Source organism: Polypterus senegalus, chromosome 4, assembly GCF_016835505.1.
Source record: "Polypterus senegalus isolate Bchr_013 chromosome 4, ASM1683550v1, whole genome shotgun sequence".
Lineage (NCBI taxonomy): Eukaryota > Metazoa > Chordata > Cladistia > Polypteriformes > Polypteridae > Polypterus > Polypterus senegalus.
The window spans coordinates 63,147,817-63,168,556 of record NC_053157.1 but is presented as its reverse complement, the minus strand read 5'-3'; the positions used below and the strand labels follow the sequence as shown (position 1 = coordinate 63,168,556).

General features: G+C 39.1%; 1 protein-coding gene across 1 annotated transcript in view; it reads right to left on the bottom strand.

Annotated features, from left to right (window-relative positions):
* Positions 1–20,740, bottom strand: part of LOC120527400 (lysosome membrane protein 2-like) — a 140,802-nt gene that overhangs the window by 23,719 nt on the left and 96,343 nt on the right. The window contains exons 10-11 of the mRNA XM_039750775.1: positions 11,691–11,742; positions 7,360–7,512 (exon numbers count right to left, since the gene is read on the bottom strand). Coding sequence (XP_039606709.1) covers positions 7,360–7,512; positions 11,691–11,742 — 205 coding nt within the window. The remainder of the gene's footprint in view (positions 1–7,359; positions 7,513–11,690; positions 11,743–20,740) is intronic.

Below are 20,740 nucleotides of genomic sequence, written 5' to 3'. Positions count from 1 at the left end.
ACTAGAGTTTAGATCTGGATGGTGCAGCATTGGTGAGCTCTGTAAGCTGTGCTGTTTCTTTGAAGGACAGATGATTGGCAGGATGACGCCGGACTTTCGCCTTTACGCCTGGAGTAGCTGCGTTGTTCTTATATGTGAGTGGATGCTTCTTGCGGGGAGGGCTTCTGTTTTCTCCGATCTAAGTTCATGTCTGTTATAGTGCATCTTTATTTGAAAACAGCAGTGTCAGATCAGGGTGAGCGTGAACACGACCAAATTACACGTGTAATGCCACAAAAAATACCTGCTGGCACTTTATTATGCGAGCAATGGTACGAGAATGCAGTTAGACTTTTTTTGGGCACATACACCACGCTAGTGTTTAGATCTGGACGGTGTAGCGTTGGCGAGCTCTGTAAGCCGTGCTGTTTCTTTGAAGGACAGGTGATTGGCAGGATGATGCTGGACTTTCGCCTTTACGTCTGGAGCAGCTGCATTGTTCTTAAAAAAAGTCTAACTGCATTCTCATGCTACTGTTCCCGTGTGGTTTATCTTTCTGTTTCAGATCCACATTACTGACGCGGCTTTATAAATATATTGAAATTAAGCGTATATTGTTTATTAGTTTAATGCATGTGATTGTAATTAACCTGTAACAATATAATGGTCCACAGAATGGTCAAACTATTCTAAATACCATAGCTGCTTTAGCGTTGTTACTCTCATTGAACCTTCCTCTTCTTCTTTCAGCTGCTCCCGTTAGGGGTTGCCACAGCGGATCATCTTTTTCCATATTACTCTCACTGCACCACTCGGAGCAGCTGATTGGAAAGAGAATTATCAGTATACAGCACCAAGGACACGCTGCCTCAGCTATGCTGTCTATTGAACTGCTTCTCACATGGCAAACGCTTCAAAACCTTTACTGTACAGACCTTGCGGTTCAGAAACAGTTTCATCCCAAGAGCTCTAAATGCAATCAATCAGTCCATCAACTGCTCCTTGTAGAACTGTTTGTACTTATAAGTACAATCACCTCACTGTAAACTTGCGATACAGTTATAATATTGCACAACCTGAGCTAATTTATAAAGCGCGTATTTACATATGAAGATATCATTTTTAAGATGAAATGCAGCAAAATATGTTTATTATATTATACAAATAAAACTTTAACTTTATTTAAATAATCCATATTGTTAATAATTAAAGGACACGGTGTCACTACACTAGTAAGGATCTGGCACTCCGTTCACGGATTGTTCTTGCATGCTTTGCACTGTATGCTTCACTGGGACTGGCGTGAAGGACAGAATAATTAAACATGTACTACGAAGATATTTCAATGTTCCTTAAAAGTTTTGAAAAACTGGCGTTCTATGCTTACAGATGGCTTAACGTTTCTTACAGAGCTGGTTGTGTGGTGATTGGGTATTTGGAGAAAGAAAAGGAAGTAAAGGAATTGGAGGTTAGTACGTTTGAAAGAGATAGTACTGCTGCAATTAATTATTTTATCGGAGGTCGCGCACAATCACTGCGCCACCGTGATCCCATGTTTAATAACATGCTCCTGAAAATTATATCACGTATACATCTCAGTATTTTAGTTATTCAGAGAGCTGTAATATCATGAATGTAATGGATTCTGTGTCCTGTCGGAGGTAGAAAAAGCCGGTTTGAGAAGCACATAGTGATTCACACACATAGAGCACATAGAACATCAAATACAAAACAAAGCATTTAACGTACTACTTTAGTTACGATGAGATTTGAGAAACTAGTAAATTAAACGATTTTAAGATTAAGAGAAGTTTATGATGATGCCTCCTGCACCGCTCCCCCAAATGTCCAGGCCTCACAGTCCTTGTGCCTTTCCCCTGGCTGCCTCCAATCCTCTCTCCAGCTCCGTCTCTCTTCCACCCGAATTCCGCTCTCGACTGAAGGGAGGCGGCCCCTTAAATAGGAACCCGGATGGGCTCCAGCTGCTTCCCGGAATTCCTCCGAAGACACAACCCAGTGTGGCGTGTGGGTGTCCCCTGTCTTCTTCCCCCCAGCACTTCCTGGTGTGGCGGAAGTGCTGGGCTCCAGACTTCTACAGGCACCGGGGCGCCGCCTGGTGGTGGCCACGGGTCCCTACAGGGCTGGGCTTCCAAGCCCTTTACCCGTGGCCACCAACATAACCAGGGCAGTCGCCCCCTTGCGGTCTGGAGGAGGTACAAGCCCTCCTCCGGTCCTCCTGGGCGTCCCGGCCGGGGCTGATGCCACTAAATATATATATATATATATATATATATATATATATATATATATATATATATATATATATATATATATATATATATATACATACACACATACACAACACACACACACACACACACAATATATATATATACATATATATTCACGAACATCCCGGTACACGTACAACTCAGTTTACGACCAAAAAGTTTGCCAATCTTTTGCCTCGGTTCACAACCACACACTCGGTATACGAACAAGCCAGTATCCCTTTCAGTTTGTACATGTTCAGTCTCTCCCTGCGCATTTCCTGTGCAGCGAGCAAGACAAGAGAGAGAGAGCGCGACACACACGCACACACACAGGCAGCACATGAGAGGCACACGCACACACACAGGCAGCGCAAGAGAGGCGCGCGCGCACACACACAGGCAGCGCAAGAGAGGCGCGCGCGCATACACACAGGCAGCGCAGAGAGGCGCACATGCGCACACACACAGGCAGTGCGAGAGAGACGCACACACACACAAAGAGGCAGCACCAGAGAGAGCAGCGCACAACACACACAAACACACACACACACACACACACAGAGGCAGCCCAAGATGCAGACACACAGGCAGCGCGAGAGAGAGCTGGACGCATTAATTTAGGAAGGCAATTAAAGAATGCACTGGGCTTGATTTTGTTTTCATTTCTGTTTCCAGCGATCTGTTCGTAGTGTGCATTGTTGCAATGTTATTTTTCTTGGTGGTGTATTAAATTACGGATTTTTTCAAATGTTCATTTTTTTCCCTGTGCTTAAAAAAAAAATTTAAAAAGTGCTTTTAGCTGGTGGTTGGTAGCGCTATAGTGCAAACTATTGCATTGTTAGTTTTCTCTGTTGTTCAAGGTTTTCTCAGTGTTATTCAATGTTTTTACATTTAGTTTACTATTATGCTGTGCATTCTGTGGTTTAATTAACTATATTTGTGCTTAAAAACTTAAAAAATATGTATATTTACATACAGTTCATATGGTCTGGAACGGATTAATTATATTTACATACAGTCCTATGGGGGAAGTTGCTTCGGTTCACGACCAAATCGGTTTACGACCAGAGTTTTGGAACGAACCGAGGTCCTACTGTATATATATATATATATATATATATACACACACAGTGCATCCGAAAGTATTACAGCGCATCACTTTTTTCATATTTTGTTATGTTACAGCCTTATTCCAAAATGGATTAAATTCATTTTTTTCCTCAGAATTCTACACACAATACCCCATAATGACAACATGAAAAAAGTTTACAAATAAAAAAATTGAGAAAGCACATGTACATAAGTATTCACAGCCTTTGCCATGAAGCTCAAAATTGAGCTCAGGTGCACCCTATTTCCACTGATCATCCTTGAGATGTTTCTGCAGCTTAATTGGAGTCCACCTGTGGCAAATTCAGTTGATTGGACATGATATGGAAATGCACACACCTGTCTATATAAGGTCCCACAGTTGACAGTTCATGTCAGAGAACAAAACAAGCATGAAGTCAAAGGAATTGCCTGTAGACCTTCGAGACAGGATTGTCTCGAGGCACAAATCTGGAGAAGGTACAGAAAAATTTCTGCTGCTTTGAAGGTCCCAATGAGCACAGTGGCCTCCATCCTCTGTAAGTGGAAGAAGTTCGAAACCACCAGGACTCTTCCTAGAGCTGACTGGTCATCTAAACTGAGTGATCGGGAAAGAAGGGCCTTAGTCAGGGAGGTGACCAAGAACCCGATGGTCACTCTGTCAGAGCTCCAGAGGTCCTCTGTGGAGAGAGGAGAACCTTCCAGAAGGACAACCATCTCTGCAGCAATACATCAATCAGGCACGTATGCTAGAGTGGCAAGACGGAAGCCACTCCTTAGTAAAAGGCACATGGCAGCCCACCTGGAGTTTGCCAAAAGGAACCTGAAGGACTCTCAGACGATGAGAAACAAAATTCTGGTCTCTGGTCTGATGAGACAAAGATTGAATTCTTTGGTGTGAATGCCAGGTGTCACGTTTGGAGGAAACCAGGTACCGCTCATCACCAGGCCAATACCATCCCTACAGTGAAGCATGGTGGTGGCAGCATCATGCTGTGGGGATGTTTTTTAGTGGCAGGAACTGGGAGACTAGTCAGGATAAAGGGAAAGATGACTGCAGCAATTTACAGAAACATCCTGGATGAAAACCTGCTCCAGAGCGCTCTTGATCTCAGACTGGGGCACGGTTCATCTTTCAGCAGGACAACGACCCTAAGTACACAGCCAAGATATCAAAGGAGTGGCTTCAGGACAACTCTGTGAATGTCCTTGAGTGGCCCAGCCAGAGCCCAGACTTGAATCCGATTGAACATCTCTGGAGAGATCTTAAAATGGCTGTGCACCGATGCTTCCCATCCAACCTGATGGAGCTTGAGAGGTGCTGAAAAGAGGATTGAGCGAAACTGGCCAAGGATAGGTGTGCCAAGCTTGTGGCATCATATTCAAAAAGACTTGAGGCTGTAATTACTGCCAAAGGTGCATCGACAAAGTATTGAGCAAAGGCTGTGAACACTTATGTACATGTGATTTCTCAGTTTTTTTTATTTTTAATAAATTTGCAAAAACCTCAAGTAAACTTTTTTCACATTGTCATTATGGGGTGTTGTGTGTAGGATTCTGAGGAAAAAAATGAATTTAGTCCATTTTGGAATAAGGCTGTAACATAACAAAATATGAAAAAAGTGATGCGCTGTGAATACTTTCCGGATGCACTGTATACAGTGGTACCTTGGTATACGTCCTTAATCCATTCCAGGTCCTTGGACTTATACCAAACTAATTTTTCCCATAAGAAAAAATGGGAAAATGAATCCGTTGCCATGAAAAAAAATCCTATCATCACGTTGTGATGATGCAGGTTTGCTGTATGCTCCCAACTGCTGTCGGGGAGCCCTTGAACCCTACACCGTTGGTAATGTGCCTCACTGCTAACCTCATTGGTAAGAACAAAGCAAGGGGATGGTGAAAAAGTGCAAAGTGCTTTTATTAAAACAATCAACAAAACAAGGTGTTCAAATTAAAGTGCAGTCTCCAAAGTTCCAATAAATAATCCATAAAATCAGAAGTGAAACATGAAGGTTAAAAACAATAGAAAAAAGTCTTCTTAAAAACAACGAGGTTAAAATACAGCAGGAAGCATTTTTAAAAAAAAAAAAAACAAGAAGAAGAACGGTGCCTTTTTACCTGGCGGCCTCCCTGCTTCCCAACAGGGGAGTCGCCCTACTTGCAGCTGACCTTCACTTTGCCTACTTCAGCCACTTCATGCATGCTCTCACTCACTCACTCTCTCTCGCTACCTCCTGTCCATTCTTTATTTTTCTTCCCCTTCTAGCCGACTCGCGCTTCTATTTATCAAGATAAGCTGCACCGGGAACAATCACGAATGCAGATGGTCTATCACCTGTGCACTTTGGTGAGAAACACCCACATTGCGAATCGCCCTGAGAACCACTTCAGCCACAAAACCACCATGCCCCCTCACCAAGCTGTGAGCGCGGTGATTATTTATTTTAAAACTGGGCTTTGACAGGAGCTGTGGACCCACTATACCACACACGTGAAAACTCACAGAGAGTTATAGCGCTGGTTGTTCACTGATTGCTAGCAACTGGCGCACTAACGCTCGTGGGCAGTCGTGGCTTTGTCTCGAGGAAGGTAAATAAAGGTAGCACGCGAGTCATATTCCAAACAAAGGTCGTATACCAAGCAAAATTTTTCGTTTCCAAACAGGATGTATACCAAGTTGGACTTATTCCAAAGCAGATGTATACCGAGGTACCACTGTGTGTGTATATATATATATATATATATATACATCCATCCATTATCCAACCCACTATATCCTAACACAGGGTCACGGTGGTCTGCCAATCCCAGCTAACACAGGGCATAATGTAGGAAACAAACCCTGGGCAGGGTGCCAGCCCACCGCAGTATATATATAGTGTCAGGGGGAAAAAAAAAAAAAAAGACAAAAAAAACAGACGCAGCCCCTGCCTCCTTATCTCAAACCCCCCAAACCAACATAAATTACATAACATCAGACAAACAAACATAAACAATAGGAAAAAAAGTTCAAGGAAATCACAGCTACTGTTAAGATAAAAAAAAAGCATGAAGACCGGCCAAGTCCGAAACAACAAAAATGAAAATAAGATACCAGAAAACCCGTCTCCAAATAGTGTATTTAAAAGTATCGATCATCAGTCTCAACGATGACTCTGGGTTTATAGTATGGCAGCCATGGAAAATGGGGATGAAAAGTCCTGATTCCTTACTACCATGTGCAATCAGAGAAACAGTGATGATCCGTAGATCATCCTTGACACAACAATAGCAGTGCTTGAATAGACGAATGTTGTTTGTTTGGTGGTAATGAGGAAGCTGATCCATCTTTCCTTTTTCTTCTGCTTTTTAAAGCACGTCGTCCTAACAACGCAGAAACAACAGGAAGCCCCACCTCCTCAAGGGTCACGTGCAGTGCTTAGTGTCATCCTTGCTATCTTCGCAGCAAGGAAACTCCTTTTTAAGGCATATTTAGGCAGGTTTATACACAAAAAAAACACATACAAAAAACACAACAATCAGGAACATTAAGCAAACATACAGTAGTTGACATTCTGTGCAGCGCTGCTACAAGCTCTATGTGGAAAGAAAATACTGAAACTATTATTCTAGCTATACCTGTCATAGTACAGCCACCATGTCAGTGCCATTTGCCTATATATTAATTATCCTGCATGTTTTTTTTTAATCTATTTGATTTTAGTTCAGCTGTAGTTAGCTTATGGTATAAAGTGTCCAGTAAAAATTCAAAGTGCCTTACAGTAAGGAACTGACAGTGATCTAAAGTGAATTCCTGATAAATTTATACATTTGTTACACAGTATAAAAAATAAATTACGCAATATGAAATATTTAAAAGAAAAAATATGTGAATGAACTTTAAGGAAAGCTTTCTTTTGTAATCTTATCTTTATGAAAGTCATTAGACCAGTACACCTGCTGAAGGGGCCATGCAACTGTGTGAAGTGCTTTTAAGACTGAAATATTACAAAAAACATCCTGTAGAACATACCTCTGAGGTCCGTGCCTTACAGACCAACGCAATGAAGAGAACTCCAAAAATAATCCCCAGCGCCATAATCATAAATGGGATATTCATAACCACATTGGCCTGGTTAACAACTGATCTGACCTTGTCTGCTGATGTGGCATCAATTACAACACTCTGTGAGAAACAGAGAAGGACAGAATTATGTCAGGTCAGCATGACTTGATAGCATGACAGAATAGAATCAAAAAGCAGCTAAGCATATTTAGAGATAAACAACAGGCAATTTTATCAGCATTATAATTTACAATTTTGGTATGTTTGGTATAATGCCTTCCATAACAATTACCACTTCTTTGCAAAGCAATAAAAAGGAAAAAAAACTTAAAATTGATTATCATTTTTCCAGGAATGTAAAGAAGTTTTTATTCTCCAAGGAAAATAACTGGTATACGACACAATAAAAAAACAGTGCCTTGTTCACAAAAAACAACTGATAACTTGCCATTAGGGTGGATGTTTAAGCAGTTTAACAACTTTAAAACATACTACATAGTGACAAATAAAAAAATATATATATATAATTCTCCTGTATCAAGTCAGACATGTGAACTAATTAAGAACAATGGAGGATAGATACTGTACATAGAGACAGCGATAGTGCTGATTTATTAAGGGAGAATGGTGATCCAATTAGTAAATTTTTCATTTTCTATCCCACTTAATCCAGACCAGGGTCATGGGAGGGGGCTGGAATCTATCCCAGCTAGTATAGAGAAAAATGCAGGAACAAACGCTGGACAAGGCACTAGTTTATTGTAGGGCGGACATACACACACTCACCATACAAACATTACAGCCAATTGAGGACTGTCAATTCACCTAACCTGCAAATCTTTGGACAGTGGGAGGAAACTGGAGCATCCAGAAGGAACCCATGCAGACATGCGGAGAACATGAAAATTCCATGCATGGAGGACCTGGGACACAAACCCTCATCTGTTTACAAGCAATACTAATATAATTAGTTATACTGCAAAATACAGCAAACAGTGGTGGAAAATGTCATGGAAATCGAAAGTTACTATTGGGCTTCCAGACAATAAAATCATCTTAATATAAAAGAAAAAGATGGAAGTAAAGAGCAAACAGTGTAAATAAACATAAATAGTTTCAAAAAAAAAAAAAAAAAAAAAAGAAAATACAGGTAGGACTTGAACCACAATGCCACTGACTACTAGCCAAACAAACTATCATCTATGCTGTTCTGCAACCTTTTTAGAACCAACACTACCCTACCCTTTCAAGCTATTAACTGCAAACCAACACTGGCGTTTTGCATGTTTTTTTTTATGTTTATATTAACTTTGCAAGGACTTGATATTACAACGAAAGAGGATTCCAGATATGCATAGTATTTCTTTTGTTTTACAGCAACTAGAGACAATATCTCTTTTTCACATAATTAAATTCTGTAAAATTCGCAGGTTAACAATTCCAGGAATATTAACCATCCGTTTAAGACATCAAAGATGCACTACTTCAATACTGTAACATAACAAACAGTGAGTGTATGTAGTTGATGATTTCATACAAATGTGTCCACTAATGGTGTATGTATATACTAGTGTGTAATCACCCAGAATTGTTTGTATTTTAATAGAAATTGATTTATTTTATAAAGGACCATTAAATTATTAAAAATATAGTAAGGATATTAATAATGTTGCAAATGACTACTGCTGCTGGAACTGATGGGTTTATAATTTATTATATATATGACTGCAAAGCCTAGTTGTCAGTATGCATCACTCCAGTGAATCAATGATGAGCTCCCTTAGCTGATCCTTAATTAATCATATTTACATGCTAATTGGTTATTAGAGAAACCAGTGTAACTGCATTACCACCACTGAAACCTGTTATGTGGTTTAATAAAGCAAGTAAATTGTTGGCATCCCTAAAGTTTAATTTTGAGTTCAAAAATGGTCAAAGTTAAACAGTTTTCTTAAGAATATGAACGGTCTATTATTAAGGTTATTCCATGTGGTAGATTCTCAAGAAAATTAAGATTTCATACAAATGTGTGGATGTGTATATTGTGTAATGTGATAAATTGTGTGTTTAACAAAGATGGTTCAGCAATGTCCTTTGAATATGACTGCTGTACAATATCTTAGCTGCACAAACACTAAAACTTACGTTTTTCATATAAATTCCACAATTTTCCCATGTTAATGTAAAGTGTAAGAACTGTCAGACCTCTCTGAATGGCGTCTCTCAACTTTATATATTCAACTAGATTTAGAGGTCAGCAGTCTGGCATGATCCATTTTGCAATAAATAGTGATTAATACTTTAGATTTTGTTTTATTCATGAACATACTCCAAGTTCTGCATTCATGGATTTGCTACATAATATTACAGCTTTTAACAATGGCACTATGCATGTCTTGCTCTTAATTAATAAGACAAGGACATTGTACTTCTGTGATATTTAAATATGCCCACACTAAAGAATTGAAATATTTTGAAATATCCCCATTTTGTTTCAATCTTAAATTGTTAAGGACTAAACTCTTACTAGGCATAACCAAAAGTTAGATTTTTTTTTAAACTCTTATCCCTGAAGCCTAACATTTCCATATTTTTAATTGACAACAAAAAAAATACAGTTACATATTAATCTAGATCAAAAGAAGCAGGTACGGTACTTATAACAACTGGTCAAAAAAAAGGAAACTAGCTCAAAGTCAATTGTGAAGGTTGAGTCTTTATGTTTTATAGAGTCATTATTGTCATGTCACATCACAGTTTGGATAACCTTAAGCATATTTGTATTTCTAACTTCATCCTAATACTGTATTTATTTTTAATACTAAAATATGTTTAATACTTGTATTTTATTATTAATAATTATTAAAATTTGTCTTCATTATATATTATTCTGTCACAGTCTGCCAATATGTACAACTGTTCTAAAAATGATGGCACAAACAAAAAAAATGACCAATGTGAGCTTTGAAAGACTTCAGTTTGCAAAGACTGGAGCAGAGTATCACAGCAAGAGCACCGTGAAATGGAGTGCTGGAATTTGTTTTGCTCATTTGTTTGTTTGTTCCCTCACGTACCAGCTGACTGGTGTTGGTGTACTGCACTGGTCTGACGCAAAACTACATAAATCTTTTTTTTCATGACTATGCTTTTACTTAGATGTGGACAAATTTGTTGATACTCCTCCATGAAAAAAGAACTCACAATTGTCTTTAAAATAATTTGAAACTGACAAAAGTAACAGACATCCATCATTGCTTATTCCATATTTAACAAAAGTCAGACTTTGCTTCAAACTTTTGATTCAACAGAATATTTCAAAAAATTACACAAATGGAAATCGCATGGACAAAAAAGATGGGACAATTAACCATATATTTTGTTGCACAAACTTTGGAGGTAAGCACTACAAACAAGTGATTCTTCCAGCTCTCAATATAACTTCTGCACCTCTCAACAAGTAGTTTTGCCAAATCTTCCTGAGCAAACTGCTCCAGCTTTGACAGGTTTGAAGGGCGCCTTCTTCAGACTCCATGCTTCAGTTTTTCCAAAGATGTTCAACAGGATTCAAATTAGGGCTCATAGAACTCCGCTTCAGAATAGTTCAATGTTTTGTTCCTAGCCATTGGACGTACATTTCTCTCCAGAATGCCTTGAAATTTCATTGTTCCTTGCACAAACTCAAGGCACCCCATTCCAAATGCAGCAAAGAAGCCCTAAAACACAACCAAACCTCCTCCATGTTTCATAGTAGTATGGTGTGCTTTTCTTTAAAAGCTTCATTTTTTGTGGACATTGAGCTGATGTGACTTGCCAAAAACCTCCAAATGGCATTCTTGCAGAAATATTGTGACTTGTCAATACGAATTTTAGCAAATTCCAGTCTGGCTGTTTTATGTTTTTCTTTCAACAATGGAATCCTCCTGGAACTTCCTCTATTGAACCCACTGCCACTCAAAAAGCATGGATGATGCAATGAGACACTGATGGATCTTGACCTTGGAGTTCAGCTTGTGTCTCTATGGAAGTTTTCCTTGGCTTTTTGTCTTTTACTCTCATCCTCCTTCTGCCCATTTTGGGGTTGATTTTCATGTTGCAGCTGTATCGAGGGAAGTTGACTATTTTCTCTTGGACCTTAAACCTAATGTCTGCAAAAGCTGCCAAGCTGCTTGGAGATGGTCTTATAGTCTTTGACATTAATATGCTTGTGTATAATTTTCTTTCTGATCTCCTCAGACAACTCTCTCTTTTCCATGTTCAAAATAACATTTCAGATAGCATATGTGTCAATATTTTCTTACCTCATTTATGTACATCAGAGGGAAAATCAATGTCCTTACATTTCCAGTTTGGCTGTAAAATAAAATTTCATGAGGTTATTAATTCAAGCATTTACTTTCAAAAATAAATCAACTTGAGTGACAGGGCATCAATTGGATCCTGAGTTTAAATGAACATTGGGGAAATAAAGAATCTAGAAAAGGACTAGAATACTAATATCCTTATCATAGAAAATTGTAAATGGGGAAATCACTCAATAGACTATTCATAAATATTTATAGAGGAAGCAGCAACCGTGATACTATTTAAAAAATATTTATCAAAACATAGTTTCTCTTCTTTAATTATGCTGCAATTGAGGTACAGTCGCATTGGTATTCAAAGTCTACAACTGATTTTCTTGTTGACACCATTCAGGCTGGAACAAGGCCTGAATTGTGTCAAATCTATACAATGAATAAAGGAATCATCTTTTAGAAACTGCTTAATGTTGCTGATGACACCAGTTTGATTAAACTGATGTCAGCATTTGCCAAGGTGTCACAGAGAGGAGTTGATCCTTCTGTTAAATGGATTATTCAAAATAAACCGTGAAACAATCAAAATTAGATGAATATTCTGTTGAAGTCCTTCTTATGAACATTGACACTGTACTTTTAAGATCTTCAACACCATTCCTGACAGCCTTCAGTAAAACAAGTTAATCATTTCACTAAAGCAAAAATCAAAAAAGAATACCCTTCCTCCAACAACATAAAATTACTCCTTTTCAATTTTCTGTTTAGAAAGATTAAGCAGAGAAAGAAATATGTTAAAGGAACAAGCAGACAAGACAAAATTTTCATCAAAGGACAGACAAAAGCCAAAACTAATACTCATAAATCTTCAAAAATGAAACCTAAAATGTAATCCAAAATAGTAGACAAAAACGGTAAATATCTAAAGTGTAAATTCACTAAACCAACCCTAAGTACTGTGTGAGTTTAGTTTTGTTTTGTTTTTTTGTTGCTGTTCTTAATTTTGGAAACCACAAAGCATGTGGAGCTAGCCTTTATTCCCATAACAACAGTGACGTCACACAGAAACCACAACTTCCAGTTGTCCCATGATAGCAACAAGGCTAGCGACGGTAAACAAAACTATACCCAAAATGATGACACCCAGGGAAAAAAAAATGGTGGCATTTCATGATGCAAAATATTTTTAGAACAGTTAAAACTGACTTAAAATTGCAAAAAAATTAAATAAATGATTCCAATACTCAAAAGCCCCAGGAGGGAAAAAGAAACAACGAAAACTAGTACTAAAATTTTTTTTAAAAGTTACCCCTTATTATAACATACAACTTAGTAGGGCTACTACTAAAAGTAACATTGCTTTCTTTGTAACTGTGTTTTAATTTGGCAATGTACATGTGCAATCTAAACTACAAACTTCAGCAGTTTATTTAAACAACAGAGCAGATTATAGACATTGTGGTGAATGGCCGGCCATTTATTCCGGCCAATACCCCCAAGCCACCAGGAGGAGCCATCCCTGCAGTATGGAGGTTCCCCGAAGACCAGCAGAACATCATGGACATTGTAGTTTTTATACGCAGCCCTGCTGGATACCGTGGGGGCCACTAGGAGACGCTGCAGGGAGGAACAATGGATATTTTCCCTACGTCCCGGAAGCACACATGGACAAGGGGAATGACGTGCTTCCGGGGTGAAGAAAAGAACATTTTACCTGACCTGAAAGTGATACAGGATCACATGGACTGGGGATTGGGAACACTTCCGGGTCAGGGTATATAAAAGGACTGTGGGAGCTCCCAGATGGCGAGCTGAGCTAGGTGGAAGGGTGGCAACGCGTCTGGGAGTCGGAGGATTGTATTATTGTAGTATTTGTGATTTGTTTATGAGTATAGCGGAGGAGAGGGTGCTTTGTGCACTGTGGCAACTTAATAAAGTCAAGTATTGGACTTTTACCTGGTGTCTGGAGTCATGGACAGGGGTTCAAGGGAGCGATAGCGCTCCCTATCTGTCACAACATATAGACTTATCCATTCAGATCCTATACACATTCTTCATAAGAAAATGGTCCAACAATATTATCAAATGCCTCAGTCACTTAGGTTAGCACTCCTTTTACTCATTAACATGAGAAAAACACTAAAGATCACTAAAATCAGGTTTCACTCATCATCAAAACAAAGACATCTGTTTTTCAGCTGCTCAGACATGTTTAGCACCTGCACCATACAGCTTCATGTAGGGTATTTCTCAGGGACAGGGATGACTCACTGACATTCTGTCTCCCACTCAGACCTCTCAATGTGTGAACATAGCACCACTTGCATGCAATCCATGATTGTCTGCAACATTAGCACACCACAGAAACAAAACTCATTCACTCCAATTGTATAACTGGTATGCTTTTAAATTTGAATGTTACACTGAAAATAGTAATGCTGTGTCATAGTTATAAATGTACTGAGTGTAGGTAACAACATTGCAAGTAATTTTCACATTCTGGATTTGTACACAGGCATAAGCAATAACAAAGTCAGATCACTCATGCAAGAAACCTTGAAAATATCGAAGCAAAGGCTGTTTAGCAAGGATTCTGAAATAAAAGATTAATGTAATACTGACAAGTTTGATTTCACACAGAAAGAATTAAAGTTGGGACAAATGTAAAAAAGGAGGGGCAGATTTGGAAAATTAAAGCACCATAAGTTTCTAATATTAGAAATTTGAATTAATTTGACTAACCTGTTAAATATTGCTCTAGAGTAATATTTTAACCAGCTAATGATGCAAACATAAATCTTACCATAGACTGGTTTACTGACAAACAAGACTTTAAAAGCATGTTTTATCAAAAACACCATAAAGAGTTGGTTTAAATGGAAATATATGGAATTATCTTGTAATTCACTATTTCAGCAATACATTTATAATAATATTTGAATTTCTATATTTAGTATGGATTTTAAGCAGTAGTTTTCAGTTACAGGACAGAAAATGTCAGAGAATATATTTAGAATGTGTACATGCTATGATAAATCAGATAGTTTATGATATAACCCTACGTGGAAATTCCCCCAAGATTATAAACTCCATTTGTAATTTCACTGTGGGTATCCCCATCTCTGCTACAAATTAAAGTTCAAGCTTTGCATTGTATTTTGATACAGTATTGCATTAATGAATGCTAATACTTGATCACTTAAATGATATCCGGGTAACTACTTGATGAATACACCAGTATTTTAAAGCTGTTGTTATTGTTCGTATTTATATATTTTTATATTACTGTAGATTACAAAAAAATGCATAATATTGTTCAGTTTAATAACGTGAGATAATAAAAAGCCATTAAATGGAATTTCTGTTTTTGCCATTGTATTGAAAGGTATCAGGTATTGTAAAATTTCAGTGGTATTGAATACAAAAATTCTGGTATTATGACATCCCTAGTCTGTACCTGTACCAAGTCTCCAAAAATAAACTAAACTTGTTAGCTTTTGAACAAATTCAGATTCATTGTGGTGGGGCTTTAAATGTAGTAGGTAAAGCACAAATTTGAGGTTGCCAATTTTCAGCTGAAAGTCTGTTTTGCCATTTAAAATAAAAGAGGGATTGATAAACTGTTCCTACATAAACCATATATTACGGAAAAACCCAGGGCCCTGACAAGCAGGAAGAAAACAAATTCTTAAATTACTACAAAGACATTCAAACTAATTAAAAACTAATAATTATTTTTATAGGAAATACTTTTTATAAGTGTTTAAGTGCTATAAAAACTGTCATTTATTTACAACGATGCAAAATATAATACACTTTATACTTTACAGTAAACCCTCGTTTATCGCGGATAATCTGTTCCAGACTCTACCACGATAAATGAATTTCCACGAAGTAGGATTCTTTATTTATAAATCGAATATTTTCGCAGATAGAGCATAGAAAACCTGTTTATGACCTTCTAAATATGTTTTTGAACATTATTAGAGCCCTCTAGACATGAAATAACACCCTTTAGTCAAAAGTTTAAACTGTGCTCTATGATAAGACAGAGATGACAGTTCTGTCCAACAATTAAAAGAATGCAAACATATCTTCCTCTTCAAAGGAGTTTGCATCAGGAATAGAGAATGTCATAGAGAGAGAGACAGAGACAGAGAGAGAGAAGCAAACAATCAAAAATCAATAGGGCTGTTCGGGCTTTTAAGTATGCGAAGCACCGCTGGAGAAAGCAGCTACAAGGAAGGGAGCAAGGTGAAGGTAATCTTTCAGCATTTTTTAGAGGAGCGTCTGTATCCTCTAAGCCAGTGTCCGAACAGCCCCTCTGCTCACACCCCCTACGTCAGGAGCAGAGAATGTCAGAGAGAGTGAGAGACAGAGAGAAAAAGCAAACAATCAAAAATCAATACGTGCTGTTTGGGCTTTCAAGTTTGCGAAGCACCGCATGGGAAGCATATCGTATATCATTCAGAAGTTTTACTTAATACGTAATACAGGCTCTGATTGGGAAGCTTCTCAGCCATCTGCCAATAGCGTCCTTTGTATGATATCAACTGGGCAAACCAACTGAGGAAGCATGTACCATAAATTAAAAATCCCATTGTCAGCAGAAATCCGCGAACCAGCGAAAAATCTGTGATATATATTTAGATATGCTTACATTTAAAATCTGCAATGGAGTGAAGCCGCGAAAGTCGAAGCGCAATTTAGCGAGGGATCACTGTATTTTGAAAAGAAAAAAAAAACTGAAAAATCATTTCATTTCATTAAGTGATAAAAATGACTTAGTCTTAAATCAGTTATTTCACTAATATTAAGAGACTACAGTCAGACACAAGAATATTACATTGGTAGGCAAGTGCTACATCTATTATAATAAAAAAATCCTGTGACGAGACAAGACTTTTTGGAAGATTTTTTCAAGTCCCGCAAGTTGAGACCCTGGCAATGAGATTTTTTCCAAGTCATGCCGTCTTCTCAACCATTTTCAACCATGCACATGGTAATCTCACCTCATTCATGTGAATGCTTTTGACAGACACATTCTGCTCTCTCAGCTCTTATAAATTTTAAAGTCCCTCACTTTAAGTTCCCAATTAAAGAAGACGTATTTAGTCCAAATCTTATTGAATTTCTTCACAAAGTGTTATCAACAGAAAAAAATCAGTACACAAGCAATCCTAGCAGCGAGAAACAAAGTCAAACGAATTAACGCCAAAAATGCTGATCGGTTACACGGCTAATTGGTTAAATGCGTATCAACAGACTATGCTGAAACAGTTGGTAGTGATCATGCGGAAGATGAAAACATCAACTTACAATATCCAGAAGAATATCTACAACCATTAACACCGTCTGGTCTTCCTCCGCACGAATTACTGTGGAAAGAAGGATGTATCCTTCTTCTGGGTCTTCCTACTTTTTCCATTTCCAGGCAGAGACTGTTCTTATTGATGACAGCTGTCACAAATTCAGCCATAGCCTCTGGTGTGTAATCCCTTGATTCTCAATTTTTGCAAAATTTATTTCTTTAACCTCATGCTATTTGAACTCTCTGCTGCAAGAAATTAATGGTGTTGCTGACTCCAGTAATTCTGATTTTTCAAAGTCGCAGACATGACAGCTATGACTTGTTGTGAGCAGTCATGTTTTCCCTCCTCTTAGTTTACTTCCTGGGTATATGAGGATGTACAGTAGGATGGACCTTACCTAATGATATTTTTTTATGGTTCAGTGTTTGATTTGCACTAATCAGCATCTATATATTTATTTAGTAAAAATATAATCACAAAAAGCTGAAAATATTCTTAAAATTGCAGACAGTATATACAAAATCAACCTACAAATATCCAAGGAGCATTACAAACTAAGCACATATCATATATAAAGTACAACTAGGAAGGTCACATGTACAGTATAAATGATAGACAAAGTCACAGTACTGGATAACGTGATACATACAGTATTTTAGGTAGAACATAAAGCAGGTAGAGTATAAAATGTGGTAGGGTCAGTACTATCACCAGTAAAGATATTGAAACTATTAAGTGAAATGACAGATAACAAAAAGGTATAGAGATCAAGTATGTCTGATGACAGATGGAGTCCTCAGGAACAGAGTTCCAGAAAGTAGACAGAACAATATAATTGAAAGAAAGCTTCCTATGAGCAGCCATTTGGACAAACATGTCTGTAAATAAGACTGCCATAAAAATGGGTGACAAAAATACTACAAAGTACTTCAGCATCCAGTCTTTAGTAGATATCACACACGTGTTAATAGGAGGAAGCTGAATGGACCAAAAGAAGGGAATTCCATGCCAGGCCAGGGGCGGAAGGGAGCACTAAACCTTCCTCTGCTCTCTCTGCAAACCAAATGCAGGAAAACCTGCCTGATTTCTCTTCAAAGACACCACATCCAGTTCCGGCGCAGTGAAAGACGTCACTTTCGGTTCTGGAATCTCGAAAGATGCCACTTCTGGTTCCATCTCGAAATGTATCACTTCCGGTCCCGGCACCCAAGATGAAATCACTTCTGGGACCTGGTCTATAAAGATGCCATTTTGTCTTAAAAAAATCAGTTCAAATTGAGAACTCGACCTGTGCGCTTCAGTGCTGATTTAAACCTTTGCAGCCAGGTATAATATATGGGAGGATGCCCCAAATCTTTTTATGTGTCCGAGGCTGAATTTAATTACAGTGGTGTAGTTGGCAAAATCTCCTCCTACAAGGACTGGAAGCCAGACCAAGAACATGCCTCGACACAACATCATGTTTGCAAAACAAAAGGGGGTCGAGTAGGTAAGTACCGTTCCCACATTGCCAGGCTGGGGTCAGTCGGGAGCCTACTCTGACCTGGAAAGATACCCGGAACCATGGACAGGGGACCTACAGATGTGGATCAGGTCCAGATGGGAACACATTGGGGACTTATTATGGTCTCTCGAGTCAGGAGACTGCTCCTGAGATCTCCACAAAGGCAAAAGCCTTTGAAAAAGGTGGAGGTGCCCCTGGTTAGAAGGCGAGGGACATTATAAACTGGGAATACAACCCCAGAATACCTCTCAAACCACAGGCCTTTGCACTTTGGGGTAAAATCGGGCGTTGGCTAAGGCCAAAACAAAATAGCGCCAGATGTACTATTGAACAGGTAGCTTGTACCATATTGATTCATGCCCTTCCGCCTGATTTCACCCAGTCGACTTGGGGATGAGTAGGTGACAAAATGCTCTCGATAAGCGAGACCATAGAGGGCATTAGAGCAGAAACCTCCTTGGGGATTCAGAATGGGACCCATGTGAACCTAGACAGGCATGCGTCCCTGCTTTTGAGATTTCCGTCCACGACGCAGAGCGGGCTCCTGTGAATCCTAAAGCACAGCAAGGGTTTTCGCGAAGTAATGGGGGGTCGGCAGAGGGATATGGAGAGAGGGACAGTGTGCTCTAGCTAATTCTCTGACCTTTCCCCATACAGGACTAGTGATTGTAAATGGGTATAAGGTCTTTATTTGACTCCAGCAGTAAAATCTCTATTGTTGAGCGCCAGTTTGTGTTGCCGTGACAAAAGCTGAAAATAAAGACCAGTCTAACCTGTATTCACGGGGACGTTCGCTATTACGAGTCCACCACCTGTTACATCAGCCACGATGGTACCTTAAAAAAGATGGTGGTGGCGATCATCAATAATCCTCCTTTCCCCGTGATACTGGGAAGAGATTAGTGCAATAATAAAAGTGGTATAACACTCGCTAGTCCTAAGGAAGCACTCAGTCTTGTCATGGAAGCAGATCAAACGTCCTCAGTCACCGCCACTCCTTGTACATAGCCGGGAGAAGGACAGATTTCGACCAGTAATACTGATGTGGTGACACCCGAGTCGTCACAGTCTCATATGTTATCTTAGTGTGTGGCACCAAATCGGGACGAAACCATGCCCATTGAGGTTGAATCTGATCCCCTCATGCAGCAGCACTTTCAAATTAGGCAGACCCCAGCTTCATTCAAAAGGAGACAATGGAACGACAATTCCCTCAAATTCGCAAAAAAATGCAGTTGTTCTGGTAGATGGCCAACGCACATTACATCCCATGCCACAGGGTTCTCACTTTGTGTTGCATAATGATCTATTGTATCGGGTAGCAGAACACAAGTGGGAGGTGAGGTCCCTGTTGTTATTACTACAGACGTACCCAGCAATTAGTCTGTGAACTAGCACATACAAACCTCCTGGGAGCCTATTTGGGTCCAGAAAAAACACTAGAGCGAATCAAGCTCCGATTCTTTTGGCCTGGAATTAATGAAGAGGTCTGCCGCTTTTCGACATCCTGTCTGGAGTGCCAATTGCGGCAGATTCCTAGGAGGATTTCTAGGGCTCTAGTTCCATTACCTTTAATTGATGTCCCCTTCGAATGTATTGGGGTTAATCTGGTGGGACACTTACAGCCCTTGACCAGGGGTCATAAATATATAATGTGGTTTTGGTAAATTATGCTACCTAGTTTCCTGAAGCTGTTCAGCTGCACTCAGCTACTTTAAAAGCTAACACACGGGAGTTGGTAGGGGTCTTTGCGCGAATAGCTATCCCCTAAGAAATCCTGATGGATCAAGGGATGCCTTTTACCTCCCAGACGTTCAAGGAGGCTGCCAACTTACTACAAATAAAGCATTTGAAGACCTCAGTATATCATCCTCAAACCGATTGTCTAGTGGACAGGTTCAATCAAACTCTCAAACAAATGTTATGCAAGGTAGTCAACGAGGATGGAAGGAACTGGGATCAGTTCCTCCCCCTCGTCATTTTTGTATATCGGGAGGTCCCACAAGCCTCCCCGGTGTCCTCGCCCTTTGAATTATTACATGGATGGCAAACCCGGTGCACATTAGATTATAAATGATTAGACCCATACTAAAATCGAAAATGGAAAAGGCGCAAGCAGCCCAGGTCTAGTGTTATATGGTATGTGTATTTGGGAGTTCTGCCCGGGAGGTCGGGTCATGGTTTTAGTTCCTACCTCGCATTCCAAATTATCGGTTCATTGGTAGGGTCCATGTAAA